The sequence below is a fragment of the Physeter macrocephalus genome, chromosome 14 (genome assembly GCF_002837175.3).
Source record: "Physeter macrocephalus isolate SW-GA chromosome 14, ASM283717v5, whole genome shotgun sequence".
NCBI classification, from domain to species: domain Eukaryota; kingdom Metazoa; phylum Chordata; class Mammalia; order Artiodactyla; family Physeteridae; genus Physeter; species Physeter macrocephalus.
The window spans coordinates 72972645-72995345 of NC_041227.1; the positions used below are offsets into that span (position 1 = coordinate 72972645).

The 22701-nt window shown below is 38.3% G+C and overlaps 1 protein-coding gene across 2 annotated transcripts in view; it reads right to left on the reverse strand.

Moving 5' to 3' along the window:
• Positions 1 to 22701, reverse strand: part of GTF2I (general transcription factor IIi) — a 97557-nt gene that overhangs the window by 50665 nt on the left and 24191 nt on the right. For both annotated transcript variants that reach the window (XM_055089766.1, XM_024117586.2), the window contains exons 3-9: positions 22427 to 22565; positions 19654 to 19788; positions 18283 to 18466; positions 18088 to 18116; positions 14767 to 14821; positions 14225 to 14268; positions 5836 to 5913 (exon numbers count right to left, since the gene is read on the reverse strand). In XM_055089766.1, the coding sequence (XP_054945741.1) occupies positions 5836 to 5913; positions 14225 to 14268; positions 14767 to 14821; positions 18088 to 18116; positions 18283 to 18466; positions 19654 to 19788; positions 22427 to 22565 (664 nt within the window). The remainder of the gene's footprint in view (positions 1 to 5835; positions 5914 to 14224; positions 14269 to 14766; positions 14822 to 18087; positions 18117 to 18282; positions 18467 to 19653; positions 19789 to 22426; positions 22566 to 22701) is intronic.

Genomic DNA, 22701 nt, shown 5'->3' on the forward strand with positions numbered 1-22701 from the left:
GCAATGCAAATAAACGACCTACAAGTACACCCAACAAAATGTCTCACAATTACATGTTTACAGAAGAAGCCTGATACATGCTGACGGATTCCATTTATATGAAGTACAAAAACAGACAAAACTAACCTAGGTTATTACAAATCAGGACAAACGGTCTGCACTGGAAAGGGGCTGCCAGGAAAGGAGCCCAAGGGAAAAGGAGCTTCTGGCATAGTGATCCCTAACAACAGATCTTCAGAATGCATGAAGCAAAGTGAAAGAACTGGAAGGAGAAATAGACAGAGGCAGTTGGAGATTTCAATACTTTTGTAGTGGATAGAAGTAAAGAGAAATGCCAGTACAGATATAGCAGGCCTGAATGACCGTCAAGCAACCTGAACGAAGCTGAAATAACTGAAATTATACAAAGAATGTTCTCCAACCATAATGGAAATAAACTAAAAATCAGTAACAAAGCTACCTGACAAGTCCACAAGTATGTGGAGATTAAGACTACACTTCTATAGGGAACTCCCAGGTGGTCCAGTGGTTAGGGCTCTGCACTTTCACTGCCGAGGGCCTGGGTTCGATCCCTGGACAGGGAACTAGGATCCCACAAGCCATGCGGTGCTGCCAAAAAAAAAAGAGAAAGAAAGAAAGAAAAGACTACACTTCTATGTAAACCAGAGGACAAAGGGGAAATTAGAAAATGTTTTGAAATGAATGAAAATAACCATATCAAAGTTTATGCTTAAGAGGAAAGTTTACGGCATTAAGTACTTATATTGGAAAATACTGCAATGATTTAAGCTCCCATCTTAAGAAACATAAAATAAAACCAAATTAAAATTAAAGCAACCAAAAAGAAAGACAGAAAGAAACGTAAGAGCAAAAAAATCACTGAAATTTTGTAAAAGCTAGATCTTTGAGGAAAAAAGAAAAAAATTGAGAAAGTTCTAGAGCAAGAGCAATGGTTCTCCACTGGAAGTGATACAGTCCCCAAGGGACATATGGCAACGTCTGGAGACGTTGTGGATTGTCACAACTAGGGAGATGCTACTGGTATACATCTAGCAGGGAGAGGCCAGGGAAGATACTAAACATCCTACAATGCAGAGCATAAGACAGACACTGACAACAATGAATTGTTTGATCAAAATGTCAATATTGCCAAGTTTTAAGACAAAGCCCTGAGCTAGAATGACCAATAAGAAACAAACAAAAAAAAGACACAAATCACTATAATTAAATTACTACAGACCCTGCAAACGTTAAAATTTAAAAAAAAGAAAACAAAGTAGACAAATTCCTTAAAAGACACAAACTGCCAACTCTTAACCAAGAAGAAATACATAACCTGAGCAGACCTACAATGATTAAAAGAAATTTTAAAATTAAAAAATGGAGCAAATTTTTAAACCTTCCATTAGAGAAGCCTCAAGGTCCAGGTGGATTCACTGGCAAATTTTATCAAAAATATATAGAAATGGGGCTTCCCTGGTGGCGCAGTGGTTGCGCGTCCACCTGCCGATGCAGGGGAACCGGGTTCGCGCCCCGGTCCGGGAGGATCCCACATGCCGCGGAGCGGCTGGGCCCGTGAGCCATGGCCGCTGAGCCTGCGCGTCCGGAGCCTGTGCTCCGCAACGGGAGAGGCCGCAGCAGAGGGAGGCCCGCGTACCACAAAAAAAAAAAAAAAAAAAAATATATATATATAGAGAGAGAGAGAGAGAGAGAAATGGAATAATATCAATTCTATAAAAAAATTCTTCAAATATATCATTTCCCAATTCACTTAGGTCAGTATTACCAAAACCAAATAAGGACATTTACAAGAAAAGAAACCTCTAACTAATATCTCTTAAGAACATTTGAAAATGTTCTTAAGAGATATTAGTCAGAACCAACATTTGAAAATTAATATTGATGACCATTTTAACAGACTAAACGAGAAAAATGATGTAATCATCTCCAGAGATACAGAAAAGACCTTTCACAAAATTCAACATCCAATCACCATAAAAACTCTTTACAAACTCTGAACTGAAGAAAATTTCTTCAATCTGATGAAGGGCAACTACAAAAACCCCACAGCTTTCACAGAGAAAGATTTCCTTCTAAAACTGCAAACAAGGTAAGGACGCCTGCTCTCACTACTCTTCAACGTAACACTGGAATGCCGAAGAGCTGGTGCAATTAACACAAGAAAATGAAAGGGAAGAAATAATACTGTCTACTGACAAAATCCCAAAGATTTTTCCCCAAAGAGTTGCTATACCAATAAATGAATTTTAACTAGGTCACAAGATACAAGGTCCATATGTAAAAGTCAACTGTAGTTCTCCATATTAGCAATAAATACGTGGAAGCTGAAACTGTAAAAGAACAGTACACCATTTACAATAACACTGAAAAACATTAAATACTTAGATATAAATCTTACAAAATATGTACAAGACCTGTATGCTGAAAACAAAGCACTGATGAAAGGAATCAAGAAAGAGCTAAATAGATAAGATACATATATCATGCTCATGAATCAGAAGATTCAATATTAAGATATTCAACCTCAATTAGTCTATGGATTCAGCACAATCTCCATCAAAATCCCCACAGGGGGCGAAGGGGGAAGGACTTCCCTGGTGGTCCAGTGGTTAAGACTTCGCCTTCCAATGCAGGGGGTGCAGGTTTGATCTCTGGTTGGGGAGGTAAGAAGATCCCACATGCCTCCGGCCAAAAAAACAAAACATAAAACTGAAGCAATATTGCAACAAATTCAATAAAGACTTTAAAAATGGTCCACATCAAAAAAAATTAAAAAATAAAAAAATAAAATCTTGGGCTTCCCTGATGGCGCAGTGGTTAAGAATCCGCCTGCCTTGCATTGGCAAGGGACACGGGTTTGAGCCCTGTTCCGGGAAGATCCCACATGCCGTGGAGCAACTAAGCCCATGTGCCGCAACTACTGAAGCCTGCGTGCCTAGAGCCCGTGCTCCGCAACAAGAGAAGCCACCGCAGTGAGAAGCCCACGCGCTGCAACAAAGAGTAGCCCCGCTCGCCGCAGCTAGAGAAGCCAGTGCGCGGCAACGAAGACCCAACTCAGCCAAAAATAAAATAATTTTTTTAAAAAAACTCTTAAAAAACAAAAAGTCCCCACAGGGCTTTTTGAACAAATCAATAAGCTGATTGAAAAAATTTATATGAAAAGGAAAAGGAGCTAAAATAGGCAAAATAATGTTGAAAAAGAAGGATAATTTTGGTGGACTCTCACAATCTGATTTTAAGACGACTTATATAAACTATAGTCCTCAAGACAATGTAATTTTGGAAAAAGAAAGAAGCAGATCAATGTAACAGAATATTCTCGAGAAAACTGACAGAGATGTAAAGGTAGTACGATAGAAAAAGAACAGTCGTTGGGCTTCCCTGGTGGCGCAGTGGTTAAGAATCCGCCTGCCAATGCAGGGGACGCGGGTTCGAGCCCTTGTCCGAGAAGAACCCACAGGCCGCGGAGCAACTAAGCCTGTGCGCCACAACTACTGAAGCCCATGTGCCTAGAGCCCGTGCTCTGCAACAAGAGAAGCCACCCCAATGAGAAGCCCGCAGACCACAACGAAGAGTAGCCCCCACTCGCCACAACTAGAGAAAGCCCGCCAATGCAGCCAAAAATAAATTAAATGAAACAAAACAAAAAAAAGAACAGTCATTTCAACAAAAGGTACTGGAAAAACTGGATATCTGTATGCCTTAAGTTTGAACCTAGTACTCTGCACACTATACAAAAATTAGGTCTAAACCAATCACAGACCCAAATGCAAAACTATGAAAACTTTTATACGACACAGAAAAAAACCTTTGTGACACTGGGTCAGACCAAGATTTCTTAGCTATGATACTTAAGCACAACTCATATAAGGAGAAAAAAAAAAAAAAAAAAGGCACTAAGTTGGACACCATCAAATTAACCTATTTGCAAATCACATCACAAAGGACTTTTATTCAGAATATACAAAGAATTGCCAAAGCTTAATTATTAAGAGAAGTACTCAAACTGCATGGACTGTACCTCTCAGCCTAGATGAAAAACTAATAGTCTGGCTCCCACCTTCTTCAGCTGCACTTAAAATATTATCATTTCAGCAATCTTTTCCTCTATAAACATCTGACTTCCACTCTTATTACTTAAATCACTCACACTCCCTATTTCAAAGGGGGAAAAAAAAGCTTCTATAATCCTGCCTAGTAACAGCAAAGCTAAAAAAAGGCAATACCAAAGATAAAGGCAGACATTTTATTATAAAGTTTAAATATAATAGGCTAAAAAGATTTTATTAAACAGTATTTATTAAATATGTTAGTAAGGTACCAACAACTGCTATAAAGGCTAAATATTTTCCAAATTTTTAACTTTTTAATTAAAAATCCTCAATTATCCCAACCTTTTAGCCATGTGATTACTAACATCACAAGCAATAAAATATTCAAATCTGACAGATAAAAATTATGAAATTCAAATATCTGTATACAGATATTCACATGATTACAAACAGAACAAGTTTATTCATAACTTTTTAATAATACTCCAGAACTGATAAAGCCTTATCTTTTTAAATGAACTAAACCTATTAAGCAAAGGCAAATTAAAACCAAAATGAGGTATCACAAGACATCCACTGAAGTGGCTAAAAATAATAATGCGGACCATACAAGTGCTGATAAGGATGTGGAGCCACTAGAACTACTGTCTCCGCTTATGGAAATGTACAATAGTAAAAACACAGTGGAAAACAGCTTAAATACCTACCATATATCTCAGCTATTCCAGTTCTAGGGATCTACTCAAGAGAAATGAAGGCGTATTTCCAAACAAATGTTTCAGCACCTTTACTTTTAATAGCCCCAAACTGGAAACAACCAAAATGTCCATCAATAGACAGAGGGATAAACAAATTGTGGTACAGCCGAACAATGGAATAACAGCAATAAAATGGAATTAGCCATCGATATATGCCACACTATGGATGAAATTTCAAAACAATTATGTGGAATTTAAGAAGTCATAGCTCCCCACCCCAAGAAAACAGTACATACTTTATGATCATTCCATTTACATAAATTTCTTAAAAATGCAAACTAATCTAAAATGATAGAAAACAGATCGGTGGTTGGCTGGGGAGGGCTGTGAATTACAAAGAGACTCAGGGGAACTTGAGGGTTATGGACATTTCTTTATCTTGACTGCAGTGAAGATAGTTTTCTGGGTATATACATAAAACCAATCAGATCTTATACTTTAAATGTTTAATGTACTTTATGCATCTATAAAAATTAAACTTACCATGAACTATAGATGTTCTTCTAAACTAAAACCCATCAAAGCATAAAAGCAAACTGCATTGTGAAATTATGACCTTTAATTCCCTCTTGATAATCAAGCAGCTACAGAACAAGATGATAAATACCTAAAATTAATGCCTTATCTTTTATAGATTTTTAACATAGTGATAATGCAGTTATTTTTATTGCACAAATAGAGATATTAAACATTTAGAAGACCTCTTATGCCTTGCAAATAACTGAAAATTCAAATTGAATTCTAAATTGTGCCACAACTTTTGCTTGTCCTTTTAAGAATATTAATGATCATTTAATTTAACATTTCCCCTGTAAACTGAGTTTATTTTAGTGCCCCATTTTTGAAATCTATTTTATTCCAGTGATAAATTACAGGTATACATGCTAGTCAAGGACCAAAGGACCAATCAATAAAATAGTATCTAAGGAATTCGGGCAATTAAAGAATTTTAACTTTAACCACCAATAACTTCTGGAAAGAAAAATTGTATTAAACAGTATTACCTTGAATGTTATATTGGTAGTAATCAGGATCTTCTGATTCTTCTTTTACTGTCACAGCTGCCATTTCCAGAGAAATGCCTGTAAAAACAAATTATTTTTTAAAATTAAATTATATAATTACACTTCAGGGCATTCAGACAGTATAGGGAAATCCCTTCTGCCCTCCTAATAATGCAGAATAATGCATACATATTTTAAAGGCTTTCAAAAGACAAAAGTATGCTAGGCGTCAGGGGGACAAAAATAACCTAAAACCCGACCTAGACTACTATTACTAGTAGTACTAGTGGTAGTACTAATAGTACTACCAACTACTAGTGTAGTAGTTTTAACCACACTACTAATATTCTGGGATTATTTAATGCTAAATTTGTTCTCTGACAAGTTCTGATCTTTGCAATTAAAGAAAATAAGTCACACTCTATTTTCACTCAATATTAAAAATATTTTTATAAATCACTGAAAATCACCTGCCAACATAAATTTTAGTAACTCGCTATTCCAGAGTAAATATGGCATAATCATTTTAATAATGAGACACATTAATTTTCCCCCTCTTAATATATCCCCCCCCTTTTTTTTTTTTGCGGTACGCAGGTCTCTCACTGTTGTGGCCTCTCCGGTTGCGGAGCACAGGCTCCGGACGCACAGGCTCAGCGGCCAAGGCTCACGGGTGTAGCCGCTCCGCGGCATGTGGGATCTTCCCGGACCGGGGCACGAACCGCGTCCCCTGCATCGGCAGGAGGACTCTCAACCACCGCGCCACAAGGGAAGCCCTATCCCTTTTTTAACAAGGGTAACAAATTATATCTTTCAGCATTAACACTTTGCCCACAATGGGGATAGATAATTTGACGTACACCTTTGTGGCCAGATATAAATGAGTGCATATTTTACAATTCCATGTAGAGGAAGGTCAAAATTAAGAGAAAAGAAATTTATGTTGTTAAAACTCAAGTAATGTCAATTACCCCTCAAGAAAGCTGAAGAAAAATTAAAATGCACAAGCCTCAGGTTAAAAAAAAACAAAACACTCAAGCAAGTAGTTGATTTTGGGAGGAGAGTAATGAGAGGGGGAAGGAGAAGACTTTCTTGGGGTGTTATTAATGTTCTGTATCAATGAGTGTTAGGTTACAGGCATGTGTACTTTTTATTTATTGAGCATATATACACTTATACTTTGCATACATTATACTTCAATTAAAAGTTTTAAGAAAGAAGATTCTTAACCAATTCTTTAATGAATTATTAATAAAGATATATTCCCCATATATTAAAAAACAAAGAGCCCTTGGCTGGGGAGCCTCAAAGGGTTACACAGGAGGGGCTTTCAGAAATGAAATGCTGATTTCACCAAATGGTTGCAGTTCCTACTCTCTCTTTCTCATCTGCCATGTCAGGAGTAGATGATACTCTCAGACAAGTTGAAGAAATCAGCAGTGGATGGGTGTACGGACACAGTTCAGACTAAGATATCAGTTATAATCATACCAGTCCCATCATGGACTTAATATTGAGCTGGTGCTATGTGACCTTAGAAGGTTTGTACAGAGTATTTTCAACTGAAGAAATACTTCAAAAAGAGAGTTAGTTTGATATACTAAAGGACATTTATCCCTGAAGCCACAAGCAAAGGGGGTTACTCTGTGGACAGCAATCACCAATGGAAGGTTGGTTTGCTGCCAGAGATGGTGGCAGGGAACTTGTCTGGAAACCCTGGGATTCTGTGGGGTGTCTAGTACTTCCATGCTCATCAGCAGAAGTTAACAGAAAATCAAAGCAAACAGAAAAGGCAGATCCACCGCGGAATGAAGGTTTGGGTCACCTCAACCAGGTAAAGAACCTTACCGGATAGGGTCCTGGCTGAAGGCAAATAAAACATAATATAATGGGTAATGACTTAAGAAAGGTATGAATTTTTGTGACAAGCTGCAGAAATGGGACACTGCATGTTTTCTTCCTTGTTATGAGTATGTGTGTTTCTGTAAATATTATATATTTGGTTATATTAACTGTTCTCTCTTCTCCTTCCCATTATTATTTTACAAAAATTTTGCTGGAGGTTTCCTTTGCCGGTTAGCCTTTAGATAAGAGAATAAATCGGTTGGGGGTATATTGGAGGAGTAATTAACATAGCCCATGACTGGGCAGTAAATTAGTCTCCCAGAGACGGGTACAATGACTATTAGAACAAGGGCGAAATGGTTCCCTCTGTAGGAAGGGAAAGTTGCATCCCGTCAGATGGGACCGTTGTTTAGTTGTTACATGAAGGTTTAAATATGCGGAGGTGTGTGTGGATGCCATGTAGCCAAAGGGGTAGCCTGTGTGAGTCATTAAGCTGCTGTCTCAGGTCCAGACCTGCCCTCTTAGATTCTTCTGAAGCATGGACTGCAAACCAGTTGGTTCCTTGAGAATCTCTGCCACAAGGGAATAGAGTAGGGAGGCTACAAGGCTAGAAGAGAGAAAGGGACTTTCTTTTGGCTTGCTGCATCCTGTTCCCATCAGGGTCACTCGCTCCTTGGTATATTCCTTTAATCTAGTGAAAGCAGACCCTACCCGCAGCAACACCTGGATCCACCTTACAAGTTTTCCAACACAACCAGATCCAGTTTCAACATGTCCCCCACATACACCAGTACCATCCAAATAGTATCCCACCTTAGAAATCGGAAGTGAAGTTTTAGGGGTGGCAGCCAATTCCTTGAGTCATTACTTACATGATACCTTAGTATACAGTCCTTTTTATTACAACTAATTAATCTGTAAATTTTTTCCATAATAATAACTGGTATGGTTCAAGTAACTGGTATGGCTGTTTTCTCCTAAATAGACCACAACTGTTATGCCCAAGGAATAGAAAAAATAAAATAAAATGGAAATTTTAAAAGAAACTGCAAGAAAAGTTAAGACACACACATACACACAAAAGCATATAAAGATAAAGTGTAAGGCAGAAAACATAAACCTCTATGACAGTGATGTGTACTATTATATCTGTACTTAATATGGATAAAGAATTACAAAAATATGATTTTTCTCCAGTCAGCATGTTTATTTTTGGATGCAAACTATTCAGGAGAGGAATATATAAATAAAGGGGAGAAGATTTGCAAAACGGTGATTTCAGCACAATAAACTAAAAACTAAACCGAAAATTGAAATTTCCTGTGACATGAAAAAAGGGGGGAAAGAAAAAAACTTCTGTAAAACAGAGTAATAGATTCAAATACTTATTCCCAAAAAGGAGAATTCAACACTGCCTGTCTTGCAGACCTCCCTAAAAATAACATACATAACAAGTCTCATTCATTAACTCACATATACTCATACACACAGAGTTCTCTTTCTCCTTACCCCAACAATTCATTCCAAATGCCGTTAGATTACGCTGACCAAGATAGGCAGCTGCGTCGGGGAGGTTTGATGGTCCAAAGCAGGGTAGCAGAATGAGACTATTTATATGAGGGGGGAGAGGAAACTGAGTAACAGGTCTGGGAGACTGAGACAAATGGGGGACAAGCATGAGTGGTGACAGCCCAACAAAGAGTGTCAAAGTGTCAGCAAGGCAAGGAGGCTGGCAATAAGACATGGCTTAAACGAAATACGTAAAAAAACTGAGACTATCTGGTTGCTATGATTCTAACTATGACAAAGAATACTCTCTAGGAAAGGGAGGGAAAAAACCTTGGGGTGTCAAGAGAGGAACTGAAGATATGGGCATGAAAAAACATAGATGTAAATGGATGTACGTATGTATATAATTATGTGTATGTAAATACAAATAAACAGATACCCTAGCTTTGTCCACTTAGAAGCAATGACATCCCAACTGCAATAAGAACATCTAGCACCTAGGTTATGGTTTCTTAATAAATAACACTCTCCACAGTGAGGAACCAGGGCTGACTCTAGTGCTGGATTAGGGAAAGAATAAGATGAACCCTAACAACCTAGCTTAGCAAAAAATTTAAAGTTCTCTAAAAATGATGGGGATATTTACAAACAATGCAAGGAAAGGACACGGGGGACATCTTGAAGTGGTTCCCAATGGCCAAAACAATGACTATTTGCAAATCAAAATAAATAATGATAATAAAGAATTGTAATACACTGAATAAAACAGAAATATATATAAAATAGAAATAGAGTGTACTCTAATATACATGAATCAATTTTAAGTGGAAGTTTGATGAGTGGTATTTATTTCCATAGTCTCAGAGAAACTCCCATGAATATAATAATTACAAAGGAAATACAATTAATATAAAGAAATTACAGTGGAGAAGCCTAGAAAAACTAACTCTGGTCACATAAACAATACCTTCAGTAAATGCATAAATAGAAAACAACTTCCACCTGATATGAAAGGAGAAAAAAAAACACGGCATCGTTTCTGTGCTATTTTTGCAAAAAACACATTACATGAATCTAATCATGAGGAAATATCAGATACTTCCTTCAAACGTGTCCACAGAAGACCAGAAAAGCCTGAGAAAGCTGAAGAAGCCATTAATGGGAAAACAAACAAACCAACAAACCCAAAACTTGAAAAGGGTTTGAGAATTAGGAGTAATTTATCTTCCTTATTTTGATGATTATATTGTAGTAACGTGGGACAATATCCTTGCTTCTAAGAATCACACGCTGAAGTAGCTAAAAGAGTGATAGGGCAGACACTGCTTTGGGAAAGATCCCTGGTGTTCTTGCTGCACACTAAACATACCTGGTGTTCTTGCCTTTCCTTCCCCACCAAAAAAGAAAAAGATAGGGTATCACATTGACAACTTACTGTCAAATGGTACAGGAAAAAGGTCCTTATATTATACATGCAGGTTTTTTATTAGCTTGCAAAAATTTCAAAATGTAACATTTTTAAATAAAAAGTTTAAGGCATTACAATATTATTCATTTCTTTCATCACATCTAGCTTTTCTCTAGCTAACAAGTAGTCTGTCTTATAGATACTTGTGCATCAGTGGATACAGACCTATTGCCGCACTGTGTTCAAAGACAACACAGAATTCACTAATGGAGCTGCGGGTTATTTGCTCTTTTTGCAAAGCAGCAATGGGTCAAAGAACATGTGCATCTCCAAATGAGAGATATTACCGAAGTATCTTCCATAAGACAGCAATAATTATTACACACATCCAGAATTTTTAAAACTGCCTGTTTCTCTACACCCTTACTGAGACTGGGTATAAGCAGAATTTAATGTCTGCCAATCTGCTGAGTGCAAAACTTTACCTTTCTTGGATTTTTATCTCCATTTCTTTAACTAAACTGAGCATTTTCTCTTGAATCTTTGGTCATTTATTTCCTGGATTAGCTCTTTGTAAGTCAAGTAAAACAACCCTTTGTCATTTGTCTTGCAGATAGCCATTCCCTGTTTCTTACATGTCCTTTGATACATTTTGGCTGATTTTGCCATACAAAATTTTTAGAATTTTTCCTTAGTCAAATTTTATTGCTTAGAAAGCTTTCAAAGGGTTATTAAATTTTTTTTCAATCACTTTTAATCTAAGTTGTTATTATCTACAGACTTTTTAACACTTCTTGAAATAGAATAGATTATGGATGTTTTGTTTTTAGTAGTTTTCTAGTTGATTCTCTTTAGTGTTCTGTATACATAATCGTATCACCTGTAAAAGTTAATGGTACCCTGCATTTTCTAATTACTTACGCTTATTTGTAATGGTTTGTACATCCGGAACACTGGTAAGAAACATGAGAATGTGCTAGTGTCTTACAAGGAATGCTTCTTGTGGTTCACTATTAAACAAAATGAGGGGGTGGCATTTACAATTATATATAATATGCCACCCAATCATGTTAAGAATTTCTGCTGCCTTTCATCATCTACCTAAATGATATATTATTTGTAATTAGTTCAATAACATAAGTGAATTAAGAGATTTTCTAATAAAATCATCCTCATGTTCCTAGATGAACTCTAAATCTGAAATTCACTGCATAAGATAATTTCTGAAGTAATCTGAGAGTACAGCAAAAACCCCACAGTGACAGGCCCTGCAACAGTGAGAATTCAGATGTAATACAACGTAATACCAATTGGCATCCATCCCCTGCAAGAGGTCAAACAGGAGACATCATAGTTTATATGTGCCTTTAGTAAGAAAAAACTGTAAAAATCCATTTTTTCCTTACCTATCACCAAGACTAATTTAAAAATATATCCGTAGAAATAATATGATGACCTTTAAAAATTATATATATAATATATATAATATATTATATATTATTATATACATTATTATTATATATATTAATATATACATATTACATATTATATATATATATATACACATATATATATTTTTGGCAGTACACGGGCCTCTCACTGTTGTGGCCTCTCCCGTTGCGGAGCACAGGCTCCGGACGCGCAGGCTCAGCGGCCATGGCTCACGGGCCTAGCCACTCCACAGCACGTGGGATCTTCCCGGACTGGGGCACGAACCCATGTCCCCTGCATCGGCAGGCGGACTCTCAACCACTGCGCCACCGGGAAAGCCCTATATATTATTTTTAAAACATTAAGTTGCTTTCATTCTGACTCTTATCACAGAACCAGAATAACAATAAATTATTACAATAAAATTGTAATCAAGTCAGGAAGACCTGTATGTTTTTAAAATAAGCAAAAATACTCTGCCCTAGAAATGGAACATGGCAAGAAAGCAAACATTAAGTAAAATGTCCAAGACAATGCTCAGTTCTAAAAGAACCTGAATAGTAAAAATCAATTTATCTCTATGATAAACGTGGGAAAAATGGAAGAAGTATTGGAAACAAGTGGCAAAGTAATTTTATTCTCATTTTCCATGTTAATAGGCAACAAATAAAACCAAACCTTAGGGCCTCCCTGGTGGCGCAGTGGTTGAGAGTCCGCCTGCCGATGCAGGGGACACGGGTTCGTGCCCCGGTCCAGGAGGATCCCGCATGCCACGGAGCGGCTAGGCCCGTGAGCCATGGCCGCTGAGCCTGCGCGTCCGGAGCCTGTGCTCCGCAACGGGAGAGGCCACAACAGTGAGAGGCCCACATACCGCAAAAAAAAGAAAAAAAAAAAGAACCTTCAAACTACATGAAGGGCTTCCCTGGTGGCACAGTGGTTAAGAATCAGCCTGCCAGTGCAGGGGACAAGGGTTCGAGCCCTGGTCTAGGAAGATCCCACATGCCGCGGAGCGACTAAGCCCGTGCACCACAACTACCGAGCCTGCGCTCTAGAGTCCGCGAGCCACAATTACTGAGTTCGTGTGCCACAACTACCGAAGCCCACACGCCTAGAGCCCGTGCTCCCCAACAAGAGAAGCCACCGCAATGAGAATACAGCGCACCACAATGAAGAGTAGCCCCCGCTCGCCTCAACCAGAGAAAGCCCGCGCACAGCAACAAAGACCCAATGCAGCCAAAAATAAAGTAAATAAATTTATAAAAAGAAAACCATATGAAATAGTATGAGAATGACCTTTAAAAATAAAGAATTACTAAGCAATACTTTGTAATGGGAAAGAATCCAAATATAGGAAAAGAATCTAAAAAAAGGGACTTCCCTGGTGGTCCAGTGGTAAAGAATCTGCCTTCCAATGCAGGGGATGCGGGTTCCATCCCTGGTTGGGCAACTAAGGCCATGTGCAACAACTATCGAGCTCGCGTGTGGCAAACTAGAGCCCACACACAACTAGAGAGAGAGAGGAAAAAAAAAAAACCCAAAGCCCGCACGCCACAATGAAGAGCCTGCACACCTCAACAAAAAAGATCCTGCATGCCGCAACTAAGACCCAACACAGCCCAAAAAAAAAAAAAAATCTGAAAAAAAAAATCTGAAAAAAGAGTGGATATATGTGTATGTATAACTGATTCACTTTGCTGTACACGTAAAACTAACATTGTAAATCAACTATACTCTAATAAAAATTTTTTAAATAAATAAATAATAAAAATGAAAATAAAGAATTAAATACCAAAAACAGCTTAGAGTTAAAGACAGTTTCCCTGGGGAGTAAAAAAAAATGGGAATGCAATGGGAAAAGGCAGAGTCAAGACGATATTATATTGATTTTTGTAAAAAGCACTATAGGACTAGATGACATTTATTATTATTATTCCTCATGTAATTGGAAAAAACTATTAACAAATTTTGTCTATAAATGTGTAATTAGCAATGAATTTCTAGCTACTACTTTGTCAAACAAATTACTATCTTGGGGTTTCAGTATAATATAGTAACATTAACAACGTCACCTTGGGAATAAATTTGTTCTGTCTACTTCTCACCAAAGCAGTAAGTACTGAGTCAAAATACAACCTTCTACATTAAGGAAAAGGCTTCTTACATTTCATAATTGAGTCGAAAAGCACAAGTACATACCAGAATCTTCCGTGGGTTCAGTTTTCACTTTGATGGGGCCACAACTGAAAGGAAAAGAAGCCCTGATGAAGCTCTGCATTGTGAGGGCCACTCACACAGTGTCAAATGTCCTGGAACTCACTGTATAAGCTCATTCACCTGACCAAGCTCAATGCGAAACTGACTCACTTTAAAATTTACATATTTATTTCTTGCATAAATAACCTGTCAACTGAATTTAGAACTTTAATTCCAACCAACCATATGGGAGGGAAAAGTATAATAAAACAACACCGAGTAGCAAATCTCATCTTACTATAAGGCCTTCCCAGTCACAATGTGGTCATCAGACCAATCACATCAGCTTCACCCAGGAACTATTACCATTCAAAACTACTAAGTCAAAAAGTGCATTTTCACAGGACCTCCAAAGGATTCAACTGCATTATTAAACTTCGAGATGTGTGACACAGTGCTTTTTAATATTCTAATACCTCAATAATCTAAACACTAAAACTTGCTGAGGTGTAGAGGTTCCTTAGTACTAATGAGATATGCTTTACCTTCCACCTGGAGATAGCATTGACCTTTCAGCATCTGTTACCGTCACTCGACCACCTACGTACAAAAAAAATTAGATTTAGATTTTTCCAATACTTGAAGTATGACTAATATTTCCTAAGGTCCTAAATACAGAATGACCTGGGGAAGGGAGTTCACAGCTCTGGGTCATCAGAATGAGTATGGTGCTAGTTTAAAAGTGTCCTTCGTTCTCCCCTATAAGGAAGGTAATTAGGGATGATAATCATCTAACAGCTTTTATCCCCTCAACCCTCCAGAACCCTCCCTTTAATGAGAAAGCTCTAATTCTTATCAGTGAAACAAATATACCAATACACTATTACTGAATAAGACAATACCGATGTATAAATGATGCCAGATTTCTATTAAGAGTAGATCTGGGGCTTCCCTGGTGGCACAGTGAGTGGTTGAGAGTCCGCCTGCCGATGCAGGGGACACGGGTTCGCGCCCCGGTCCGGGAAGATCCCACATGCGAGCCATGGCCGCTGAGCCTGCGCGTCCGGAGCCTGTGCTCCGCAACGGGAGAGGCCACAGCAGTGAGGCCCGCGTACCGCAAAAAAAAAAAAAAAAGGAAAAAAAAAAAAAAGAGTAGATCTGGATCAGAAGAACTGGAAAACAGTAACTGCTAACAGGTACAGTGTTCTTCTTGAGGTGATGAGACAGGGTGATAGTTGTACGTCTTATAAATATCCTAAAACCCACTGAATTACACAACATAAAATAGGGAATTTTATGTTTGTGAAAATAAAAAAGGAAAGACTGACACACACACACACACCCCGCCCAAATGATGACAAAGATGTAGAACAACTATAATTCACACAATGCTGGTGGGAGCGTAAACTGGAACAACCACACTGAAAGCCAGTTTGTCAGTGTCTTGAAAAGGTAAATATGTAACTAACTACCATATGATCTCACTATTCCCTTTCAGGTATTTACCCAAGAGAAATGAAAAGGTATGTCCACATAAAAACCTGCCCTCAAATATCATAGTGGCTTTCTTCGTAACTGCCAAGAAATGGAAACCCAAATATTCATGGGCAAGTGAATGAGTAAACAAATTGCAGTGTATCTATACAGTGGAACACTAATCAGCAATAAAAAAAAATAACTACCGATACATGAAACATGGATAAATTGCAAAACAAGAAGCAAAACAAACAAACAAAAAAGAGTACATACTATAAGATTCCATTTCTATTTAAAAAAAAAATCTAGAAAATGCAGACCCATCTATGCTGATGACAAGAAGATGAGTGACTGCCTGGGGACGAGGCAGAGAGAAGAAAAGAAGAATTACCAAAGGGTGTGAGGAAGCCTGTGGGTGAAGGATGTTTCATTACCCTGATTGCAGTGATGGTTTTCACAGAATATTCACGTGTCAAAACTTAACTGTACACTTTAAATAAGTGTAGTTTATTGTATGTCAATTGTATCTCAATAAGCCTGTTAAAAAATTTTTACACTGGAAAATACAATCCCATTACAATTGCAACTTTTCAATTACTTTGAAAGTTGGTAAGGCGAAAGACCTGAGTCATACAAACCCACCCACTTGGACAACTCATTATTATGAAACACCCTATAGAAATATTCTTTAATTAACCACCAGGCCCCAATGTTTCAGAACAAGTTTCTAGAATCAAAGACCTCATAAAATACAAATAGCAAACTAAGGATACTTAGTTTACTTAGTATACTTAGAGTACTTCAGGGAAAAAAAATACTGATCACGAAAAAGTGAATTTTAATTTAAATATGACAAATAAATCTACACTTTCTCAATCTTAAAACGGGCATATACAAAAACCAACAGCTAACATCATAATGGTGAAAGCCTGAATGCCTTCCACCTAGTATCAAGAACAAGGCAATGTATGCTACGGCCACTTCTACTCAATACTGCATTGGACAACCTTGCCAGAGCAACAAAATTAAAAAATAAAAAGAATTCAGATTGCAAAGTAAACTATCTTGATTTACACACAACATGACTCACTGTGTAGAAAGTCCAGAAATAAACACGGTCAACTAAGTTGCCAAAGCAATTCCATATACTACAGGAACTATATACTTAAACTGTGTGAACTTTTATGGCATGTCAACCATACCTCAACAAAGCTTCTAAAATATTAATCTTTTCGGGCTTCCCTGGTGGCGCAGTGGTTAAGAATCCGCCTGGCAATGCAGGGGACACGGGTTCGATCCCTGGTCCAGGAAGATCCCACATGCCGTGGAGCAACTAAGCCCGTGCGCCACAACTACTGAGCCTGTGCTCCAGAGCCCGCGAGCCACAACTACTGAAGCCCGGGCGCCTAGAGCCTGTGCTCTACAACAAGAGAAGCCACCACAATGAGAAGCCTGCGCACCGCAACGAAGAGCAGGCCCCACTCACTGCAACTAGAGAAAGCCCGCGTGCAGCAGCGAAGACCCAATGCAGCCAAAAATTAAATAAATGAATAAATAAATAAATTTATTTTAAAAATATATATATATATTAATCTTTTCATCATGGTGAAAATAACAAAGGTTACTTATCAGAAAACAATATACACTTGGGTGTCTACATATTATTTTGCCCTTTCATGTTTACCTTGCTTAAGGGGTTGCCAATGACAACGGTTATTTCCTTTTAAAAGTCTCAAATAACCCTGGCTCCAAAGGGTACTAGTCTTCTAAATATCCCTTTTTCCCTTCAAATGGAATGTCTGGTCTTCCCCGAAGGAAGTCCTATTGAAATCCTCTTCTTTCTTCAAGGACCCATCTTAATGCCCTCTTCCTCATAAACATCTTCCTGGGCTTCCTCCAACGAACCTCCACTAACCATTCCTACAATGTGTATGCTGTGCTCTCTTCTTGTGGTGACTTTACAGGATTTATCTCCACCACTAGACTACCAGCACTAAAAATCTTTAATGCTTATACATGGTTTTGTATCCCCTCCTCACCCAATCTTATGCCCAATATTTCCGTGCCTGCTCAGGGAACGCTATGTAAATTAAATCACTCATAATTCTGGGAAATGAGGGCAGATCCAGGATATGACCTTACACATTGCAAACATAAAACCTTGAATACATCATAAAGCAAGCAGCTGAGTTGAAAACAAAAAACAAGTCTCTGGTTTTTCAGCTCAATGACTTTTCACTGGTTTATATAAACACCATAACACTCCATTCCAAAATGCCTTACAACATATTCTCAAAGAAAATAAAGGAGAAATCATTAAAATGTATTAAATTTGACACAACAGGTTTAGGAACCCATCCTGTTATCATGTAAGCAAAACAATCACTTACCTAGGAGCTTCTTTGGCTCTAGGAAAGGTCTGCATTAAAACAAAACAAAAAACTATATGTAAACACAAAATTATCATACAGCATAAATTTAAATGGCTTCTACAGTAAACAAGAATTTTAAAAACATATTAACATAACTTAAATATTCAACTTTATAGGAATAAACTGTTGAGGGCCAGGGAAAAAGTACTTCACCTCTTAATGATAAATGAAATCCCTGCTTTGTTCTCCAAAATCCACTTCAGGGTTGCAAGATCATAGTTTTCAGGGTGTTTAAAGGATACTCCTTCTGGAAGCCCCTGCACCACCACAGCTGACTGATCTCGGAGCATCTTTTCATATGGAACAGGTACCACTGTTGATTTGCCTAAAGCTTTCCCTGAGGTTAAGAGACAGGGATGAGGTGAAAAAAAAAAGGATAATCATTAAATGCTAAGATTTGAAAAAAACTAAACCAACATTCATTATCATGGCTTGATAGATGGCATTCATGGGTTTTGTTTTTTGGTTTTTTTTGGCCACGCGGCTTACAGGGTCTAGTTCCCCAACCAGGGATTGAACCCAGGCCACGACAGTGAAAGCCCAAAATCCTAACCACTAGGCCACCAGGGAATTCCCTGGCATTCATATTTTTGTAATACCTGATTTCAAAACTACTTTCAAATACTATAGGGCCCTATCCCCGTGTTAGCAGAAGTCTAAACCTGAAATGAATTCAAAAGGCCAAAATGAAAAAGATATAAAACACTTATATAAAACCCACACAAAAGGAAAGGAACAATGGCCCCACCCTGGTATAACACAATCTTTTCATATGCAATTCAGCCTCAGAACATGGAACCCTGACAAACCCAAGTGTTACCATAACATACCAGGCAGTTTTTGGCTAATATTCTCATTGAAAACACACGCTACATTCACAAATGAATGTATCCTGTCAGCTGTCTGTGTGTATCAGTGAGCCCACACATGCTAGAAACTCCATTCCCCAGAGTTGAGTATTACCTACAACCTCACAGTGCAACCTATATCCTCCCCCTCTTTCCCTTATTCTTAAAAAGAGCTGTTTACTGCATAATTAGATTAACAAAAGGTGGTTTTTCCTGGGGATTTGGTAAGACCAGCACGCATGTCAAACATAAACAGCCCTCTTTAGATGACTGTGGCGCGTCCTGTAGCTTCTCTGGTGGGGATGCTGACAGGGGGGGAAGAAGCTATGCATGTGCGGGGCAGGGTCATGTGGGAAATCTCTGTACCCTCCTCTTAATTTTGCTGTGAACCTAAAAACTGCTCTTTAATTAAAAACCAAACCAAACCTCTAACAGCTACATTTATTTCTGGCCTCCCACAAACTGGAACTAGAAAGTAAGGTCATTTCCATAAAATCTACTTTATCCAAAAAAAAAAAGAAGAAAGGTCACTTGTAATGTTAACTCAATATTTGGGAATTAACCCATTCACTTGTAAAAGTATATTACATGAATGTTATGGCAATTATGTGATCTGCCCTTTAGAAAAGTCAACTGTATAACACATCGTTTAGAAAATTCAAGTGTGTAACCCTACCATAGCAAAAGCAGAAATAGTCCTCAACTGTTTTTCTGAGTGTTTCAATCTCTACAGCATCTACATTCATCCGATTCGCCTGGGTTGTTGATTTCATTTTATGCATCTCTGCAGCCTTTTCTTCTTCTTCAACACCTGTAAAATATTAACGATATATAAGGTCCATATCCATTATCTCAATATTTGATTTTTTACTAAGAATATTTTTGTCTAATACTAACATTTATGATTTGACAGAAAGGAAAGGGAGGAGGAGGAACTTTAAAAATAAACACCTAGGGGCTTCCCTGGTGGCACAGTGGGTGGGAGCTCACCTGCCAACGCAGGGGACACGGGTTCAATCACTGGTCTGGGAAGATCCCACGTGCCACGGAGCAACTAAGCCCATGCGCCACAACTACTGAGCCTGCACTCTGGAGCCAACCTGCAGCAACTGCTGAGGCCCGCACACCCAGAGCCCGTGCTCCGAAGCGGGAGAGGCCACCGCAATGAGAAACCTGCGCACCACAGCGAAGAGTAGCCCCCACTCGCCACAACTAGAGAAAGCCCGCACACATCAACGAAGACCCAACGCAGCCAAAATAAAAATAAATAAAATTTTAAATTTTTAAAAAAATAAAAAATAAACACCTAAAAGACATAAACGACTTGAATGGAAATGATAAGAAACAGTGATTATCTCTGAAATAAGAGTAGCTATAACCATTCTACACAGTAAAAATTAGATAACAGTAGTTTTAAAATGGAAAGATAACTTAAGACTAACTACAAACTTAAATACGGGAAGATTATCACCACAAAAAACGTTCTTGTTGCAAAGTTTAACACAATAGCCACTAAACACCTGTGGTTACTGAGCACTTGAAATGTGACCAGTCCGAATTAAGATGTGTTCTAAGTTTACAATATACGCTAGATTTTGAAGACTTAGTACAAAAAATAGTGTGCAAAATACCCCACTGATAATTTTTTATATTGATTACATGTTGAATGATGTTTTAGACACCAGTTTAAAATACAACAACTGAAATGAATTACTTGTTTCTCCTTACTTTTTATTAGAAAACTTTAAATGACCTAAGTGATTTACACATTACATTATTTCTATTGGACACTGCTTTTCAAAACTCTGAAAGAGAGCTTAGAATTTTTCTCCAAGAATTTCTAAAACTGACTCATAGGGACTTCCCTGGTGGCACAGAGGTTAAGAATCTGCCTGCCAATGCAGGGGACAAGGGTTCGAGCCCTGGTCCGGGAAGATCCCACATGCCACGGAGCAACTAAGCCCGTGTACCACAACTACAGAGCCTGCGCTCTAGAGCCCGCGAGCCACAACTACTGAGCCCACGTGCCACAACTACTGAAGCCCGCGCGCCTAGAGCCCATGCTCCACAACAAGAGAAGCCACTCCAACGAGAAGCCCGTGCACTGCAACGAAGAGTAGCCCCCTGCTCACCACAACTAGAGAAAGCCTGCGCGCAGCAACGAAGACCCAACGCAGCCAAAAATAAATAAATAAATAAATTTTTAAAAGACAAAACAAAAAACTGACTCATACACCTACTGATTTGGTTTCAGAAGACAACTACTGATCCTTGTCTGCAGAATAATTTATAGAAACAAATATCAGGAACTTAAGAATTATATCCAAAGATTATTCTCTGTGGTATCAAATTATTGGTAACAAAAAAAAGTATGAATACTAATAGGCAGGGACTACAATTTGCAACTGAGGACAATTCCCCTAATGCTTAGTTCTAACCACTGAAGAACCACATTAGCAAGACAGTATAGGGAACGGAAATGTAAACACAGCTGCCAGTTGGATTACAGTATTCATAGGACAGATGGCAACTGATATACACATAATCAAAGCAACATTATTAATATAAATTTAAATACATAAACATAATCAAAGTCTTAAAAATTCTCAAAATGATAAATAATGGAAAAAAATTTAAATAGATTGCTACCATAAAGCTTAAAAGATTATAGCGGTGGGGGGGGATGTTTTACAGTGGAGGGGATATGTTTCTTAAAAATACAATTGAGAATTGAAATTAATGAATTAAGTAAACTATTTTTATTCACCCATTATCTGCTTGTTGTATCATGAATTGGATCTAACTGGATAATGGAAATTTAAGTTTGGATCTTAAAGACATACATATTATATGCTGATAGACATGTTTAAGAAAATGCTATATCACTGAGTTAACATAAAACCTATGGAGAGGGCTTCCCTGGTGGTGCAGTGGTTGAGAATCCGCCTGCCAACGCAGGGGACACGGGTTCGAGCCCTGGTCCGGGAGGATCCCACATGCCGCGGAGCAACTAAGCCTGTGCGCCACAACTACCGAGGCTGTGCTCTGGAGCCCGCAAGCCACAACAACTGAGGCCCATTTGCCTAGAGCCCGTGCTCCGCAACAGGAATAGCCCCTGCTCACCACAACTAGAGAAAGCCCGCATGCAGCAACGAAGACCCAACACAGCCGAAATAAATAAATAAAATAAATAAATTTATTTTTTAAAAAAAACAAAACAACCTATGGAGAGTGTTAGGTTAAACACAGTTAGGAAAACTGTCACACTGTGAGAGGTCCTAGGTATTAACACCCTACAGTAAATTTCTTTACTGCATTTGTTCCGGTATCAAATAAGTACACTACTTGGATGAACTCCTGATGGAGGATCACAAAACTGACTGAGGACAGAGGATAAGATGATTCCACTGAGGGAAATGAAATACCGAAGATATAAATACAATACTTACAGTATTTTACGAAATCTTTCTGAAAATCCTTTCTGGTGTTGACAAAAGCACGTCCTCTCTCCGTTCCAACAACAAATACGTCTGTTTCATACACTGCGATGCAGGCCACTTCTGCCTTGGACTTGGCCAGTTCTTTACACTGAAATACACAAATAGGAAATCTTATGTTATATACAGATGTTTAAAAGCACTGTTTCTGGGAGCTTCCCTGGTGGCGCAGTGGTTGAGAGTCTGCCTGCCGATGCAGGGGACGCGGGTTCGTGCCCCGGTCCGGG